Here is a 17,634-nt window from a genome sequence, read left to right as displayed (position 1 = left end):
TTAGCACAGCATGGATAATTTCATGGATAATTTTCATATATCATGAGAAACCGGTTTCAAGTCCATATTGCGATACCGGTTTCCTAGTTTTTGGCCTGGCAATATACTGCGAATCATGATGTGTATTAGAGCAGGGCGATAAATTGTCCAAAATTGGTTTCAAGTCCATGTCATGACAGTGGCGTAGCGTGGGGGGTGCAGGGGGGGCCGGCCGCACCGGGCGCAACATCTGGGGGTTAGGGTTAGGGGGCGCAAATCCACGGGTTAGGGGGTGCAGATTACTTGCCTTGCCCCGGGTGCTGACAACCCACGCTACGCCACTGTGTCATGACACTGGTTTCATGATTTTTGACCTGGCAATATATCACAAATCATGGTGTGTGTGTGTGCTATTCAAAAATCACAAGGGGGGGGGGGGACCATGAAACCAGCCAATGCCTCTACATAGCTCCATCCTTATTTCAGACACTGTGATATATCAGTATTTGGGATTTTTTGTCTGGTGATACATCATGGTGTTGAAAACCTGGTTTCTCCAAGACCTAATAATTTCCACTTGCCAGTTAGGTGCCACTCTGTTGTTATCCTACAGTGACTCTGTTGATCACAGTTAACATTCTGTGAAGCTAAAAAGCTTATGTACACCCCCTGGTTGCAGAATATGGCTTAGCAACCAGCTTAACAACTGTTGGTCTGATCACTGTTTCCTGTTCACACAGCTACAAGAAGCCGTCACGGCAAGATTGTTCTAGCTGATTTATTCACTTGGTGTTTTCTCTTAGGTTGAAATCCTTGATTGGAAGACAAAGCAACAATTATGCTTTTTGGAAAAGGTAAGTAATCATAATGTTATTACTGCAATTTAACCGAATTTTGAGTGATCTGTGTGCTTTAGTTATATTTTCTTAGTAATTGTTTAAAGCATCCTGTTTGAGATGGATCAGCATCATTTTCCTCCATACCACAGATAGGGAAGCTCACCCTTAATTTCCTGTTTCCTAAAATGTAAAAAGGAACTGATTAGCTTGAAAAGCCTTTTTTTGAATGCCTGCATGCTTATAGATATATATTTTTTGTTACCTAGGTTGAGCCAAATGCTACAATAAGTGATATCAGGCTAATGTTCCATAAATTATGTAAGTATATGTATTTTTCAAAAGAATCTGTTTAAAAAGTGAGGGAAGCTTTCCAGAAATGCTTGAATTATATGTCATTGCATGGAGCCTGAGCGCCACTGATGTCATACAAGCCATGTGTCTTCTTTTATGCACTTTGAAACAATTCTAGTAAACCTGTACAAAAAAGTAGTTATTACCCCCCCTTCCTTGGTTGCCCTTCCACCAATTTGGTAATTTGCTCATATTTGTAAATTCAAAAGTTCTCTGTTTGTGGCACAGGCATCCCTGCCCCAGTGCTAGGAAACTTTGAGTGGACTTTATTATTATTATTATTATTATTATTATTATTATTATTATTAAAGTTGTGCGGGGTTTTTTTGTCCCTACAGATCCTCAGTGGTATCCCTCAAGGCAGTCTATAAGGCTTGATCCCAGTAAGTATTATATAGCGAAGTATCATTCTTATTATTTAAATACCGCTTTTCTTATCTTGGAGCAGTTTACAGTGAAATGTAAAACCCCATTACAATATTGCTGTATCATCCAAAAGATGTATTAATGTTAATTGGTAGCCACAGAAACTATGAAACTCCAATAACATTAAAGGATCTGTCATCAAGAGACCCCTTCATGGATCACTGCCTTGCCGTGGCGAAGGGGCTTGAATAACTCAGAGAAGCTATGAGCCATGCCGTGCAGGGCCACCCAAGATGGACAGGTCATAGTGGAGAGTTTTGACCAAACGTGATCCACCTGGAGCAGAAACCGGCAACCCACTCCAGTATCCCTGCCAAGAAAACTCCATGGACAAAGACAACAGGCATATAAAAGTTATGACGCTGGAAGATGAGCCGCTCAGGTCGGAAGGCCAACATGCTACTGAGGAAGAGCGGAGGACAAGTACAAGTAGATTCAGAGCTGATGAAGCGGCTGGGCCAAAGCCGAAAGATCGCTCAGTTGTAGATATGCCTGGAAGCAAACGGAAAGTCCAGTGTTGTAAAGAAAAATATTGCATAGGAACCTGGAACCTTGAACTTTGGTAAGTTGGATGTGGTCAAAAATGAGATGGCAAGAATAAATATTGACATCCTGGTCATCAGTGAACTAAAATGGACGGGAATGGGCGAATTCAGTTCGGATGACCATCATAGCTACTACTGTGGGCAAGAATCCCGTAAAATACATGGAGTGGCCCTCATAGTCAACAAAAGAGTGGTGAAAGCTGTACTGGTGATGTATGGAAGTGAGAGCTGGACCATAAAGAAGGCTGATCGCCGAAGAATTGATGCCTTTGAATTATGGTGCTGGAGGAGACTCTTGAGAGTCCCATGGACTGCAAGAAGATCAAACCTATCCATTCTTAAGAAAATCAGCCCTGAGTGCTCACTGGAAGGACAGATCCTGAAGCTGAGGCTCCAATACTTTGGCCACCTCATGAGAAGAGAAGACTCCCTAGGAAAGACCCTGATGTTGGGAAAGATTGAGGGCACAGGGAGAAGGGGATGACAGAGGACGAGATGGTTGGACAGTGTTCTTGAAGCTACCAGCATGAGTTTGACCAAACTGCGGGAGGCAATGGGAGACAGGAATGCCTGGCGTACTCTGGTCCACGGGGTCACGAAGAGTCGGACACTACTAAACAATAACAACAACAATCAAGAGAAGTCTATAATCCTGCAGTTGTAGATAGACCAATGGCTGCCTCCATGTTTATCGCACGTATGCTTGGGTAAAACAGAGCTCAAGGGATGGACCAAGGACTTAACCTGGAAGAGGCAGGCCATGCAAGCTGAGAATGTCTCTTGCTGTCTTCTGTCCTTGTTTGGTCCTCTGTGCAAAATGAGAATGGCGATGCTGTCAGGCCAGCGGGTCCTTTTCTGGTCTTGGGCGACGCCCAACTTTACTACCATCTGCAGCTGGTCTTGGGCAGGACAAAACCATGCATGCATATATAAAACAGCAGTCATTCAACACTTACTGCTACACTTTTTATCTCTTCAGCTATTCAAACTACTCCAAACAATGTGCTTATGGGAGAGGCCTTAGTTCTATTGCTTTGCCTTTCTCAGGATCTTTAGTCAACTCTTGACATCTTGTGTTTAAGGTTTTTTGGGGGTATTGGGACTGGGCAGTACCCTTGCCCGAGCCAGTGGAGAGCTGCTACATGTGGGGAGTAGTCAGTTCTACACTAGACAGGTCAGTGGTAGGGCTGATCAGTATATCTTTGTATTCTCCCAAACCGGTTTGAAGTCCAAATCATGATACTGGTTCCATAATTTTTGACCTAGCAATATATCACAAATCATGATGTGTGTGTCTGTGTGCTATGCAAAAATCACAAAATGGGACAAACCCTGGAGCCAGCCAATGCCTCTACATAGCTCCATCCTTATTTCAGATATATCACAATGTTTAGCTGGGGATAAGCCACAATGTTGAAAACCGGATATCGCCTAACCCTAGTCAGTAAGGCCGTATATAGTTCTCACACTCCCTCGCCCCCCGCTCCGAGTGAACATGGAATTTAATTGGAGCAATAAGCTGCTTTTCAGCCAAGGCTGATTGCCATAAATGCAAAAGTGTTACTAGGTCAACGGGAAATGCAGGCTTTTTGATTAGGAGTCATATGCTTCAGCGTTCCTCTTTGGCTGTCAAGCACCTTAAATTTTTCCTCTCTTCTTCTCAGAAGGAAAATCACTGAGGGATGAAGAAGCCCTTCAGCTGCTCCCTGTTGGCACAACCGCTACGCTCTATTTTAAAGATCTAGGGCCCCAAATAGGATGGACAATGGTGAGCTTCAAAGCCTCAAATGTTTTAATGTTTGCCTTAATTAATCCTTGCATCGCTTTCTCCTTGTACTGGTGATCAAGTCCCCAATTGTGCTTTGGTTTGCCAGCTAGCACAATCCCCAGCCCTGCCATATTTTTCTTTCTCTCTCGTTTGCTCTCCCCTCCTTTTTGTGTGTGTCTGATTTATAAGATGGTGGGGTGAAGAATCGAAGGGCGGCGGGGGGGGGCATAGAATTGCCACAAATACTTGGCAGGCAAACACATCACAAAGCAGCAGTGGTTGCTTGGCAACACGACAAAACACAGCTTGTGGAAGGCAATGGCAATTAGGGGGTGTTGCAAGAAACAACAACACAGGGATCAGGTTTTCCTAAATTAGGGCAAGAGACCCAGAGGCAGGCCAGCTGCCCGTCCCAGTCCTATTGAACAGGACCGTCAGCGACAGAATAGTGACCCTGGTTCCTTCTTCCTTTTTTTTTTGACTGAGCCTCGGTGCCTGCAGAAATTCAACAGGTGAAGTGTTTCCGAGACATAAGGACATAGATATTTCCCCAGTTGACTTCTTTCTGTCACACCTGTTCAAGACACACATTGGCCTGATTGGAAAAGATAGCATGGGAGCTTTTACAAAGGCAAAGCCAGAATCTGTGGGAGCAGGAAATAATGAATTTGCTATTCAAAGCTCCCCCCCCTCCCCTGCCCCTGCCCCAATACCTTCCTGCTTCCTCTTTAATATGCCCTGTTATAGTGCTAGTAACTTACAAAGCTGAAAGCAGTAGTTTGAAATGTGAATATTATATGTATATAAATAGTATAATTCACACCTAAGTTCTCTACTGCTGGGCATAACTGTTTCTCATCCTCCAAGCTTCTTCTCATTTGGACATTCCTGCACAGATGGAGGCGTCCTTGGCTGGGTTCCAACATAAGCACATGCTGTGAGAGGGGACATGGGGAGAGGGGAAGGAGGGGAAGCGAAGGAACTAGCAATGTGTTGGAATCCGTGGCATTAAGAGGAAGTAAGTGGCTCATGCGGAGCCAAATTTAGGACTAGGTGTCTTCTGCCTTTCATCTTGCCAGGATAACCCAAGTTATACAATCTCTGTAAATTGTGCAGTTTGAGCGTTTTTGCGTTGTTAGTTGTCTTATTCTACTTGCACTTTTTAGAGGAAGGATAAGGCACCCAAAGGCCGGATGACTAGATATTCTGCTCTGGTTTCTGAGTTTTCACCAGAACTTGCAATTCAGGTCTTCAGAGACACGAAGGCTGCAGAATTCCTTAAGCAGCTTAGTTTACTCACATGCCAAATTGTGTTCTCAGTCCCCACCCCACCCCACAAAAAATCATATAGGACCTTATAAAGCTGCCTGACTTTTGGGGGCGTTCATCCAATCCATGCTATATGCCCACTTCAATGTGGTTTTGCATGGATAGGGATAAAATGCTGGAACAAACTGTGTATGTATGAAATAGCAAATGCTTCTTCGACATCCATACTGATTGGAATAACAGCATACAGTGTTGGTGTAAGGAACCAAGCCATGGTCAACATATTGACTAAAGCAGCCCCCCCCCCCCATTTTTTAATTGTTTGCCCCAGGGGCCCACTTGAAAATCTTTTGATGCTCAGGACCCTTTCCCCCCAATAAACCCAGACAAAAATGCCTATTCCTCCCCCCAGAAAAACAGACAAAATGCCTGCCTCCCCCCAAAACAGACAAAACCAGCTATATACCCACCCATGAAAAACAACAGACAAGAAAGCAAGACAACAACCTCCCTCAAAACAAGCAACCTGCCCACCAATACACACCTAAATAAAGGGGCCTTGACAGGTGCCGTGTCTGAGGGTCCCCACAGGTGCCATATTGGGGACCTCAGTTTCCCGTTCCCTGGCATCCAGTGCTGCTGAGAATTGCCGTGGTAACCACCTAACCACCTCTCTCTTTTTTGCAGGTATTCTTGATAGAATATACGGGCCCATTGTTCATCTATTTTGCGTTTTATTTCCGTATGCCTTTTATCTATGGCCTGGATGACAGGTTTCCCTCGAGCCGGCACCCCGTAGTTAAGTAAGTCGCACTTCTAAGGCCAGAGGATTTAATTCTTGGGATTGCCGCAACTTTATTCCGAAATGTCTTGCCGTATTTGTCTCTCTAGCTTTCTGAAACACTTTTATCTTGCTGTTTCTAGCCTGGCATGTATCTGCCATTCTTTCCACTACATCAAAAGGTTGATTGAAACAATATTTGTTCATCGGTTCTCCCATGGGACTATGCCACTGAGGAATATTGTTAAGGTAAATTTGCCACACAATCTACTCACAGCCCTTCTGTAAAATTCAGATCTGGCCGCCACCTTCAGCATGGCAGTCACCAAATCCCTGGCACGGCTTTCGGGGTACGGTGCTGCCTCCTGCCACTCACAATGTTAACATCGATGTGACCTGTTAACATTAACACCTCACTACTGAAGCTTGTTTTTTCCACATTACCATTTTTATTTCTTCCATAGTTTTTTCTCCCGACTGTTGCTCTATAACCACTTAATCCCTTCTAGCCAAGCGCAAAGGCCCTCCTTGACAGTGTGAGTTTCCTCAGCTAAGTGCTTTGCATAGCAAAGGTCCGTGGGTTCAATCCCCAGTGTCTCCAGCTAGGGCTGGGAAATCAGGGGAAGCCTCTGCCAGTCCTTGTTTACAGTTCCGAGTTAGATGGACCAATGGCCTGGTGCCATATAAGGCAGCTTCCTATGCTCTGGAGCGTACTTTCGGCTCCATCTAGGGAGTTAGTGGGCTTATTGCAGCAAACAAGCTGGAACTGGGCTTGACACTTGATGTAGGTCTGTTGTTGAAAATGACAGCCCCCCCTGTTGGATTCCTAGGGGCCCAGCTCTTTGTGGTGGGCCAATAAATTTTTTGGGGGGGAACTGGGACCCCCAATGTTAAAAAAAATGAGGGCAAACATGGAGCTGAGCATGGCTTCAGTAGTTGACTACTCCTCCTGCCACTGCCACCCGCCATGAGGGGAAGAAGAGGCCAATCGTGGAGCCCAGTGTGGTGCCAATGGCTAGTGGCTCCTCTTCCTGTTGTGTAAGGGAAAGACGGGAAGCAGCCCCAGGCCAGTGGCAGGAGGAGAGGAGTTAGAGAGGAGGAGCCACTGGCCACTGAAGCTGTGCTACCGCCATGTTCAGCTCCGCCCTCCAGCTCCTCCGTTCTGACGTGCACATGCGCGCCATCAAGGTCCTCCATCTCCCTTGCAAGCTGGCGTCTCTGCAGCCATTGAAGAGAGCAGAAAAACACACTGCATGCTGATGTCATTGCACAGTAAAAGCTATTTGAAAAATTGGCATGGGACTACTGCGCTGTCCTGTTGCGTCTCCTAGTTCAGCCCCATTTACTTCCAGGTCACCTTTAATAACCCATAGCGATTGCCACACGTAAAGCAGCCTCTTCCAGCCTCTCTGCCACATTCCTTCCAGCTTTCACTCCTCTGCAGTGTTGCCACATGGCCTGAGCCCTTGCGCCTTTCCCTTGCCCGTGTTCAGGCTCCCTACACCCCACTCTCTAGGGCTGCTGTTTTCCTTCACAACTTGTTTTCCCAATAGTCTTGTCTTCTCTGTTGCTTCCTTGTTAGTCTTCTCCACCTGAAAGAGGAGACAGGACTGTTTTTGAGAATGATAAATTTGAACTGCAGCAATAATTGTTGGTGAACGCTGTGCTGTTTGGAAAGTTGTTTTCTTTCATTTTCTTTTTATGTTGGTTATCTCCCACATACTTTCCCCCTGAGACATGACCCATGTGGTCCTTGCTCAGACTGACAAGTGAGAAGCAACAGGGATAGAAGCTATTACCATCTTACAGTTCCCATTCCCCAATTGGTCCCTTCAGTCCTGATAATGTTAGTAGGAATTGTGATATCATCATGACATGATCTGTGGCTTCCACTGATGTGCTCTGAGGTACCACCCTGTGAAGGAAACGTCTGGTGTTTTCTAGCCCATAGACATGTTCTGCATTTTCTGCTTTTCTCTATGAACACACTCTGGGTTTAAGCTCTGATCTATATAGCATGCTAGGGCCAGTCCTCACATTAAAAATAAAATAAAATCATGTGGTGTAGCCCTTGGGGAACTGAACCATTCAGAGTGCTTATGGGGGATTTAATTATTTGAATGCTCTCCCATGCTAAAAACTCCTTCAAGGTGGAAATAAAACACACCTGGGAGAAAGTGTGTGTACTACCATTATGTACTACCTTTCCTCATCTAGTGTGGTGCTTTTTAAATTATTGTTAAGTGGAGAATATATATTATATTTCACCTACAGTGTGAAGTGGCACCATATCAAAATGCTTGTTCCTTGTGTCTTTATGAGTCTTAAAGACTTGGATGAAATCTTTGAATGGTAGGTGCAGAGCGCTTCACAGAAAATCTGCCTTAGCTATCTTAAACATACGCTGGAAGCAGAGTATTATTAAATAATTCCACCTAGATAGCAAAAATAAGAATGGTTAGACTGTGCATTTGAAATACAGTTGGTTAAGCTGTTCTGTCAGGTGGCAATTGGAAAAAACTTGCTTTGCGTGAATGCCTGCCTTGTTGGTGTTTCTAGGCCTGTATCCTTTGCATGAATTCAGTTTGACTATTCTTTCCTGCAGTGCTGAGTACCTGTTTCAGAAATAACTTCTAGAGAGCCAGCTTGTAGCACCCACAGGACCTTGGTGATTTCAGGAAACGTGGGACCGCTTCTGGGCTCACAATCTGAAACCACTCACACGGGAGTGCTGTTGGTTGACAAACAGTGCCTACACTTGGGAGTTTTTTGTCTTGTCACCACGTTTTGTTTGATGGTGTGGGTCATGTAGGAAAGCCATGTTTGGAGATGCTGGTATTCCCAGAGTGCATATCGCATGGACGTTGATGTGTCTCTGGTGACAGTCCAACTCCCAAGGCACTTTTGTTGTAGGCATGTGTTAACATCTGAACTCGGCCATAGAATGAGCAACGCATAGTGCCTTGTTCCAGCAAATCTACCCGTGCTTATAATTAGTTAAATTTTCTGACAGCTTGTATAAAACAGCTTGAATAAATTACTTTATTTGGCCTGGGCTTGTGAAAATTCTATTTAGGAAATGCTGTGATATATATTGGGATGCGGGTGGCGCTGTGGGTTAAACCACAGAGCCTAGGACTTGCTGATCAGAGGGTCGGCGGTTCGAACCCCCGCGATGGGGTGAGCTCCCGTTGCTCAGTCCCTGCTCTTGCCAACCTAGCAGTTCGAAAGCATGTCAAAGTGCAAGTAGATAATAGGTACTGCTCCAGAGGGAAGGTAAACGACGTTTCCGTGTGTTGCTCTGGTTTGCCAGAAGTGGCTTAGTCATGCTGGCCACATGACCCGGAAGCTGTACACCGGCTCCCTCGGCCAATAAAGCGAGATGAGTGCCGCAACTCAGAGTCGGTCATGACTGGACCTAATGGTCAGGGGTCCTTTTACCTTTACCTTTATGATATATAATAATAATAATAATAATAATAATAATAATAATAATAATAATAATAATAATATCTTTATTTAATATATTGTGTAGAATGGCTGATGGAATTGCATAGAACCTTTAGCAGTTCCCTTTTAATATGGCTATATGAAGAGAAAAGTTAGTGATTTTTAACTAATGAAATGGACCCAAATGTGCTTGCTACGGCAGTGATGAAATGAATATTTTCGGTTTCTTTCTTCTTAGATCTGCTGCATCCTGCCTGTAACACCACTTAATATTTTAAAGACAAAAAGTAGCAAGGATTATTCATGTTGCACATGAACATGTTCACCTATATGGTACCCAAGATTTCTGTGAACTTTCCATGCACTTTTTCTTAGTTTCCACTTACGGCTGTAGACCTCCTTGGATAGGATACAACTCTTAAGAGTATAGCTCTTTGGGATTTTTGTAGAGGTCCTTTTGATGGTGCTTTAAGTGCTTCCAGTAAGCCCTATGCTGAATGACAATGCATCTGAAGAATAAGTTGGCTAGTGGCAGCTGGCCAGTTATTTTATTACTGCTATCAATTTCAGGTGAAGTGGAGATCACTTAACTCTACAGTCTGTTATTCAGACTGGCTTATGTTATTATGTAGTTCACATTAATTACAACATTTACCGTTCGATCTGGTCCAATGCAGATACTTATCCTTAAAAAGTATTTTTATTCTGTCTTGGAAGAACATCAAGATTGGGTGAGAACAATCATAGCCACTGATGGCTTGCCTATACAGTAGCTGCTTTGGTTATTGTCAGCACCTAGTCAAAAAAATCCCTCTGTATCTTCTTCTAGCATACTCAACTGAGAGATTCCACAGTGTGGAACTGTCTGCAGTTACGCAATGTAAAATGAAGACACACATAATATTTTTAAACCGGTAGAGGTCCCTAGAAAAAGGGATTGATTGTTAAACTACTCTGGTAATTATACAGCTGTACCTTGGAAGTCGAACGGAATCCATTATGGAAGTGCGTTTGACTTCCAAAATGTTTGGAAACCAAAGCGCTGCTTCTGATTGGCTGCAGGAAGCTGCAGAGGTCCCGTCGGATGTCTGGGTTCCAAAGAACGTTTGGAAACCAGAACACTCACTTCCGGGTTTGCGGTGTTTGGGAGCCAAAATGTCCGAGTACCAGGATCCAAGGTACAACTGTAGTTCTGTGAGGGGGTGTTGTTAACCGGTCTCAGCACCCTTAACAAATTACAGTTTCCAGGATTCTTTGGCTGTTTAAAGTGGTTTGGTGCTGATTTACCTATAAAGTGCAGATAGGGCCTTAGGACTTCTTGACCTGGCCTTTCAGATGTTAGAATCATAGAGCTGGAAGGGAACCTGAGGGTCATCTAGTCCAACCCCATGCATTGCAGGCGCCATTGTTGGACAACTCCCACCATCACTGAACATTGGCAATGCAAGTTGCGTTCCAGCAACATTTGGAGGTCTCTGAAGTGAATGAGCATTCTTCTCCCAATGATACAAAAACGCATTAATACAAAAATCACCTGCTGCAGCTGCATTAACTATTGAAAAAAATATTTATAAAAGGGGACATCACAATTATTAATGCGATGGGACTGGGTAAATGAAAACATAAGGAATAGCAATGATATTCTGTGGAACTTTGTTGGATAGGAATAAGAGGCTTTTGGCTGTGGCTGCATTTAAGAAGTTGGCCTGGGATGAAGGCCCTGCATTGCCAAGTTTCACACCAGTATTGGGGACCACTCACTTTTATTAGCTGCTGCCTCAGTGCATTAGGCTAAGTTAGCATTGGAAAAGAAAAGGAAAAAGTGTATTTGGGCACCAAGTTTCTTTCTGCTATGTGTAGTTGAACATTATCACAAGAAGCATACCTTTGTCTAAGTTAAATTAACGTTTGAGCAACTGTCTGTTCGGCTGAAGACACTTAAGAACAGTGGCTCATTCACATTTAATGGGATTTCCACAATTCCCAACAATAGCTGGGAAAGCCCATGGGTGCCTTCTGCACAAAGAATGTTGTAGAGTAAAAGACATAACAAATTGGGGGTTGTGTTCTCTCGTTAAATGCATTATAAACACTAGTAGGGAGCTTAACTCTGGGGTCAGAAGCGTTTAAAAGTTATGAACTTTCCTCTGTGCTACAAGCAAATGAACATCAAATCCAGGCTTAACAAATAACTGTGAGGAAAATGTTCTCATTTTAAGAGCCATTTCCTTAAATTTTCTCCTCTGTTCTGAAATTTATAGACGTTGGGTTTTTTGGCTGAATGTTGTCAAATAATGGGCAGGTCCTGGTCTTTGTTTCAGTCAGAACTCGCCAGAACTGAGTTCTGGCACCTCTCAAGTGGGCGCCATTGCCGTTCTAAGAGAACGATTTTTCTTGAAAAATAGCACTGGGCAATAATAATTGGAATTGGTCTTCTGTTTAGTAGTGAAATAGCTGACAGGAAGTGGGCTTGTCTCAATAAAGGCAGGAGAAGCATGAGGCGTTTCCGTATGCTCTGTTCTTAGGCATACATTTTTGTGGGTGTCTCTCCCTCAGGGTAAGAGCAGAGAGAAAGCTTTGTCCCTCCTCTCAACTGTCTTGCTAATTTAGGGAGCAATTTTGTGTTCCCTGGACTGAGGGGCTGTAGGATTATGATGACCTCCCTCTCTGTGGGAGATCCACCTGGACCAATAGTGGAAAGTTAAATGGTAGAGCCAGAAACTGAATTCTTCCAGGGACAGGTCAGGGAAAGGCCTTGGATTTGCCAAAGCTGCTGTTTCCCAGAAAGGGTAAAAAAAAAAGGCCAGCCCAGGAACTGGTATACCAGTTCCTCACCTATTAGCATCAACAGGAGAGAATTGAAAGTGCTCCCCTCCTCCTGTTCTGGATGATGCAAACCACATAATCACTTTAGGATTGCTCTGTTGGCTTGTTCCATAGAACTTAATAAGAACCATTGAGAACAGAGTCATTCCTTACATTGAAAGGGACATCGGTATTCAGACCAGGAATGTAAAAATCAGGCAGCAAAGTTTCTTAAAGAAAAAGTTTTTATTTGGATTTTTGTCCGACAAAAAGCAAATAGGGTGCATTCAGGAAAATGAAGAATGCCCACCCCCCCTTTGGGGCAGTCAACTTATATATCTTTCTGCAAAGCACAGTTCGGCCCCTTGGCATCCCTTTAGCCAATGATTGACAATTTCCTATGGTCATTGATACATATTCATTAAAGCTCAACCAATGAATAAATTTGGTGTGTCCTTTCGGTTCCAAGTTGCCTATTCCACTAGGTGGCGCTACTGGCTTATAAACTGCTTAACCTCTGTACTAGTTCCAGGAAGTGCCCCTGAACCCCCCGCTTCCAAGAAATGTCCTTGTGGTTTAGCAACTTCACACCTAAGCGTTATATCTGGAGCCTGGCGGTCAGCAAACATCCTGCTACTTGCCTTTGTCAGGGGTCGTTTCTCAGAAATGGCTTAACCTCAACTAGCAAACTTCCTGCAGGGGCAAGCTAGCTGCACCCACAAGCTTGCATGCTTGCTGCCTCTGCAAAAGGTGGCAAAGTGACAAACATGAGAAAGAGAAATAGTCTTTAGCTTTCTAAAATGGCTTTGTGCTTTTAGCTTTTAGATGGCCCTATAATATGGCTTCAGAGGTTCTTAGCCTGGCTCTCTATTGGTCATCCTGACCTTCACCCCTGCATTCCCCCCTTTCCATCACGAAAATGCTGACCGGTCACGGTTCTCCATTTTCGCTTGATGGACCTATAGGTGCAACATCATAGAGAGCCAGGATATAGGTACGTGTTGCTGCATTAACTGAGCGGCTCACCATTTGGCGTACAATCTGAATAAGACAAGGCAAAAAGCATGATAAGAGTAATATGGTAACGAAGAGAAGTAAAATCACAAGCAAAATCTCTTTTAACCATGACCAACCTGGGAGCTAAGAACTAATTCAACTACATACACTGGGGAGACCTGCACCATCTAGACTAATTTTGTGGTACAAATCAGCCTGTAACACTCAGACCTGTTCAGGCTCTTAGCTACAGCTGTTGTCATATTCAGGAAGGTGTTTTCCCTCCCCCCGGTGGCCATCTGAGAGGTGAGAACCATCAGGAGGCAGGGTATGATCCACATCCTGATTCGAGGAATGTTCGGTGGCCCAGAACGAAGAACTGTACCACCAACACAGAAATACCACAAAAAGGGTAATACCACAAGCCAAAGGGATGGTGGCCCACGAAGGCCAGGTCATGTGGGCCTCTAACTCCTGGCCCTACTGAGGCGTGAACAGCGTCTACACACAAAACATTCCCACTCTACACAGGGAAAAGTGGCCGCCTGGCACTGATACACTGTTAGGCCTCGGGAGCTATAGGGATGGCAATAGACTCTGTAAAGTTCAAAGGCTGGTCCTACTGGGTGGAGGTCACCTATGTGGTCTCTGACCAGGGCCTATGGAGGCTGAAGCCTGGGGTGGCAACCCTTATGCAGCCACAAGAATACCCTACCACATTCAAGGGCATTAGATGTGGAGTTACCAGGCCCAGTAGTTCAGGCAGTATTCTGGGATTTTTGGGAGGCTCGAGCCACCACGACAACCACAGGTGGGGCTGCAGGATTTACTGGCACTTGTTCAGCAATTTCAATGTGCACCTGGTTCAGGCTCCCTCCCCTGCAATATTTGCATTAAGATGGGCTCCGTCCCATGCAACACCTGGATTAAGATTAGGACCTGGTCTACCAGATGGGGTTGGTACAGTGCTCTACCTCCCGATTGACAGTTGGTTACCCCCCCACAACAGCAAGAGCGGTCCAGAACTCGATAGATTTCGACCGTCTCTGCAACTTCCCGTAGGAGCAGTACCCATGTGCGCTGGACAGTGGTGTGGAAGAGAAGCCACAGTGGGGTAGTGGGATGTTTCAATACGGCAACCTCATCAAAGCCCTGTTCCCAATAACCAATGAGCACGCCATTTCTTACCACTGGCAAGACGAACCAGTCATAGCAGAGGTCCGCAGGCCAATAGGGTTGGTATGGCTCAGTGGGGTCAGGACAATAGGACATAGAGCAAAAAGGGCAGTAGGACATAGAGCAAATCAATACAGAACATAATAGAGAAAAGGGGAAAGTCCTTGTGAAAGTCCTTGTGATGATCAGTCGCAGGATCACGTTGCCCGTGGCCCAACGCGTTTCCGGTAGCGTCAGACACAAGGTGATGATCAGACGCGTGTGATGCACCCAGGGAGTCACGTCGGCTACTCTCACCGCAGTTGGGATGGAGAGGAGGACGGTATATGGGCCTCGCCACTTAGGGATGAGGGGGTTGCGCTTCCACGCTGTCACCCGGCTGGAACTGGTGGACGGCTCAGCGAGACTGCACAGTGTAGGCTCGAGGTAGTACCTGGAAAGGGAAGCAAACACACACGGCGACAGGAATTGCACTTGTTCCTGAGTGATGTGATCTCCCACCCGCCCCAAACTGGCGGGGATGTCTCGGACGAAAGGGGTGGCCTGCCATACAAAAGTTCAAAGGGTGATAGTCTCAGTCTCTTGGTTGGAGCGCTCCAAATCCGAAACAAGGCAATGGGCAGGACATCTATCCAGTGTAGTCCCGTCTCCTGGGTCAGCTTGGCCAAGTGGGTCTTCAAGGTGCGATTCATACGCTCAGGTTTCCCCAAACTCTGGGGTCTGTAGGCTGCGTGTAGCCTTCAGTTTATCTGCAGCGCCTTGCACACTTCTTGCACAACTTTATCAATGAAGGCAGGGCCATTGTCACTGCCAATACTTCTGGGGAGGCCAAATCGGGGTATGAGTTCATGTAACAGTTTCTTGGACACTTCACAAGGTATCTCTGTTCTAGTGGGGTATGCCTCTGTCCAGCCCGTCAGGGTGAAGACAAACACAAGCAGGTATTTGATACCCCTAGCTGGAGGCAATTCAGTGAAGTCCACAATCAGGCTTTCCATAGGGGTAAAGCCCACGTGTTGTACACCCGGTGGGGGGAGGTGGCCTTGTCTGGGGGTGTTCTTGGCGCACAGGACACACCTCTGGGATATTAGTGATATAGAAAAGTCTCCCAAGGTGTGCTCTGGCAGCTGGACCCCCTAGATGAGTGGACTCGTGGTAATTCTTCACAATCACGGTAGTCAGATGTTGGGGCACAAAAACACGGTTTTCTGGTAGACGGAACCATCCCTCCTGGAGTGTTGCTCCTTCCTGGCGTGCCCACTGTTGCTCCTCCGGTGTGTAGCGTGGTTCCACATCGTCTGGAGTGAGTTGTGGGATGAGGGCTGCGTTGAGTGCTGGTGGAGGTTTCAAAGCTGCTTCACGAGCTGCGTTGTCTGCCTTCCGGTTGCCCCTAGTGACCATGTCCCGGCCTCTCCCATGGGCTTTGCAGTGCATCACGGCAATCTCTTCGGGACCCCATACTGCTTCCAGTAACGTCTCAACTTCTGGACATTAGCCTTGCATCCTGCTGCCAATTGCAGGGCAATGCCTTTTGCTGTTGGACTTCGCCTCAGAACACAAACAACTCTTGGAGACTTTGGCTTTCTTAGAGGTATTGGAACGGCTTGCCTGGCTTGCCTGGCTTGCACCCCCACTTCTGGGTGCTCTGCTGCCTGAGGAACAACTTATTGAAGCGTAGAAACAGCTTCCCAAAACAGCCTCAGCCCCCTCTGGGCTTGGTACTTTTTCTGGGCATTCTCTAGCCCCCTCTGGGCTTTCTGGGCGTCCCACAGCCCCTTCTGGTCTGGCTGCCACTGTGGCCTGACATGCTGTCTTCAGTGGCTGCCACGCTACCCAGGACTTCCTCCCTTGGAGTATTGCCAACAGCCAAGAATCAACGCTGGCCCTTAAAATGACTAGGACCCTTTGGTCTCTCTAGAACATCAGGCACGTCTGCTTCACAAGCTTCCACTGCGCCTGCAGACTTCTCAATGGGTTGGGCAAAGCCTGTTTCAGCCTCCTTATATTCCATAAGGGTGAGAACCGAATGGGGCACATTCACATGCATCTCCTGGCCAAACGTGAACTTGCCTGTTTCTTCCACTAGTGTGGCGGTGGCAGCGACAGGCCACAGACAGGGTGGCCAGCCTTTCACTGTGGAATCTAATTGCTTGATAGTCTCAAAGGCTTCTTGTTGGGCTGGTCCCCACTCAAAGGGGTCTCTTCCTCTTCCTCTGGTATTCTCATTTAGAGGTTTTGCTAAAATACTGAAGCCTTGGATCAGGATTCTGCAAAAGCCTACTGCTCCACAACTTTAAGCTTGTCTTTTAGGGATATCACAATCTCTGCCTCTTTTTTTTTTTGCAGTGACCTTTTGACAATTTCTAGATGGTCAGTATGTTCAGCAAGTTGTCTGGATAAATTAGCTAAATCTTCATCCCTTTCTTTTTTTTTTTTGCATTTTGTAAAGTGAGCTGGTTGTATGAATCTTTCACTGATTTCAGCTCATTCACAAAACTTTGTTCTTTGTTGTTCTTTTAATTTTAGTAACTTGTTCAATTTCTCCTTTACAGAGATATGTTCATCGACCTGAGATTTAAGATGGTCTGTTCCTCCTTACATTCTATTTCTGTTTCTTGCAATTTTTTAGCTGATTTACTTATTTGTTCTTTAAACAATTTAATTTGTGACTCACACCCCATGAGTTTGTTGTTTTAAGTAACATCACAAGTATTGATTGTAGAATGAAGATCTTTAACTGTTTGGCTAGTCTCTTTGTTTTGCCTAACAAATTCTTCATTCTCTTTTGTTTTACTAACGTTTTCAATTTTTTTTTCCTCAGCCAGTTCTGATTTTATTGCACTTAACTGTTCAGAAAGTTCTGAAAGCTTTCTGCCTCCACTGTTCACACCTTTGGTTTGTAGATCTTTCAGTAACTGGACTTCCCTTTCAGCCTTAGACAACACTATTTCCCTGTCTTGCATTTCATCCTCTTTGCACTTGATCTGACATTTCAGAATATTAATCTGCTCAGAATACACATTTGTATTTGAAATAATAGCAGAAATTTCTTTGTCTTTCTCAGCTAAAACCTCTCTGAGGTTGTCAAATTCTCTTCCATGCCTCTGGAGGTCTTGAATTAGTTGAGACCTCTCTTCTAAATGACTTGTGTTTAATCTATTAAGTCCTTCATTTGTCTGTTCAAGATCCTGTTACATTAATTCTATAGCAGCATCCTGTTTCATGCTCTTTTCTTTTATTTTCCTCTGT

General features: G+C 45.2%; 1 protein-coding gene across 4 annotated transcripts in view; it reads left to right on the top strand.

Annotated features, from left to right (window-relative positions):
• Window positions 1–17,634, top strand: part of LOC308587413 (very-long-chain enoyl-CoA reductase-like) — a 52,581-nt gene that overhangs the window by 7,575 nt on the left and 27,372 nt on the right. For all 4 annotated transcript variants that reach the window (XR_014008352.1, XR_014008353.1, XM_081195063.1 and 1 more), the window contains exons 2-7: window positions 783–833; window positions 1,085–1,136; window positions 1,508–1,552; window positions 3,805–3,908; window positions 5,865–5,980; window positions 6,102–6,207. Coding sequence is in view for 2 of the 4 variants with exons in the window: in XM_081195063.1 (XP_081051189.1) it covers window positions 783–833; window positions 1,085–1,136; window positions 1,508–1,552; window positions 3,805–3,908; window positions 5,865–5,980; window positions 6,102–6,207 (474 nt within the window). In the remaining 2 variants the exon portion in view is untranslated. The remainder of the gene's footprint in view (window positions 1–782; window positions 834–1,084; window positions 1,137–1,507; window positions 1,553–3,804; window positions 3,909–5,864; window positions 5,981–6,101; window positions 6,208–17,634) is intronic.

Source organism: Podarcis bocagei (assembly GCF_964188305.1).
Source record: "Podarcis bocagei genome assembly, chromosome: 5".
NCBI lineage: Eukaryota > Metazoa > Chordata > Lepidosauria > Squamata > Lacertidae > Podarcis > Podarcis bocagei.
The sequence above is the reverse complement of the archived record's forward strand: the minus strand, read 5'-3'. Positions and strand labels throughout refer to the sequence as shown.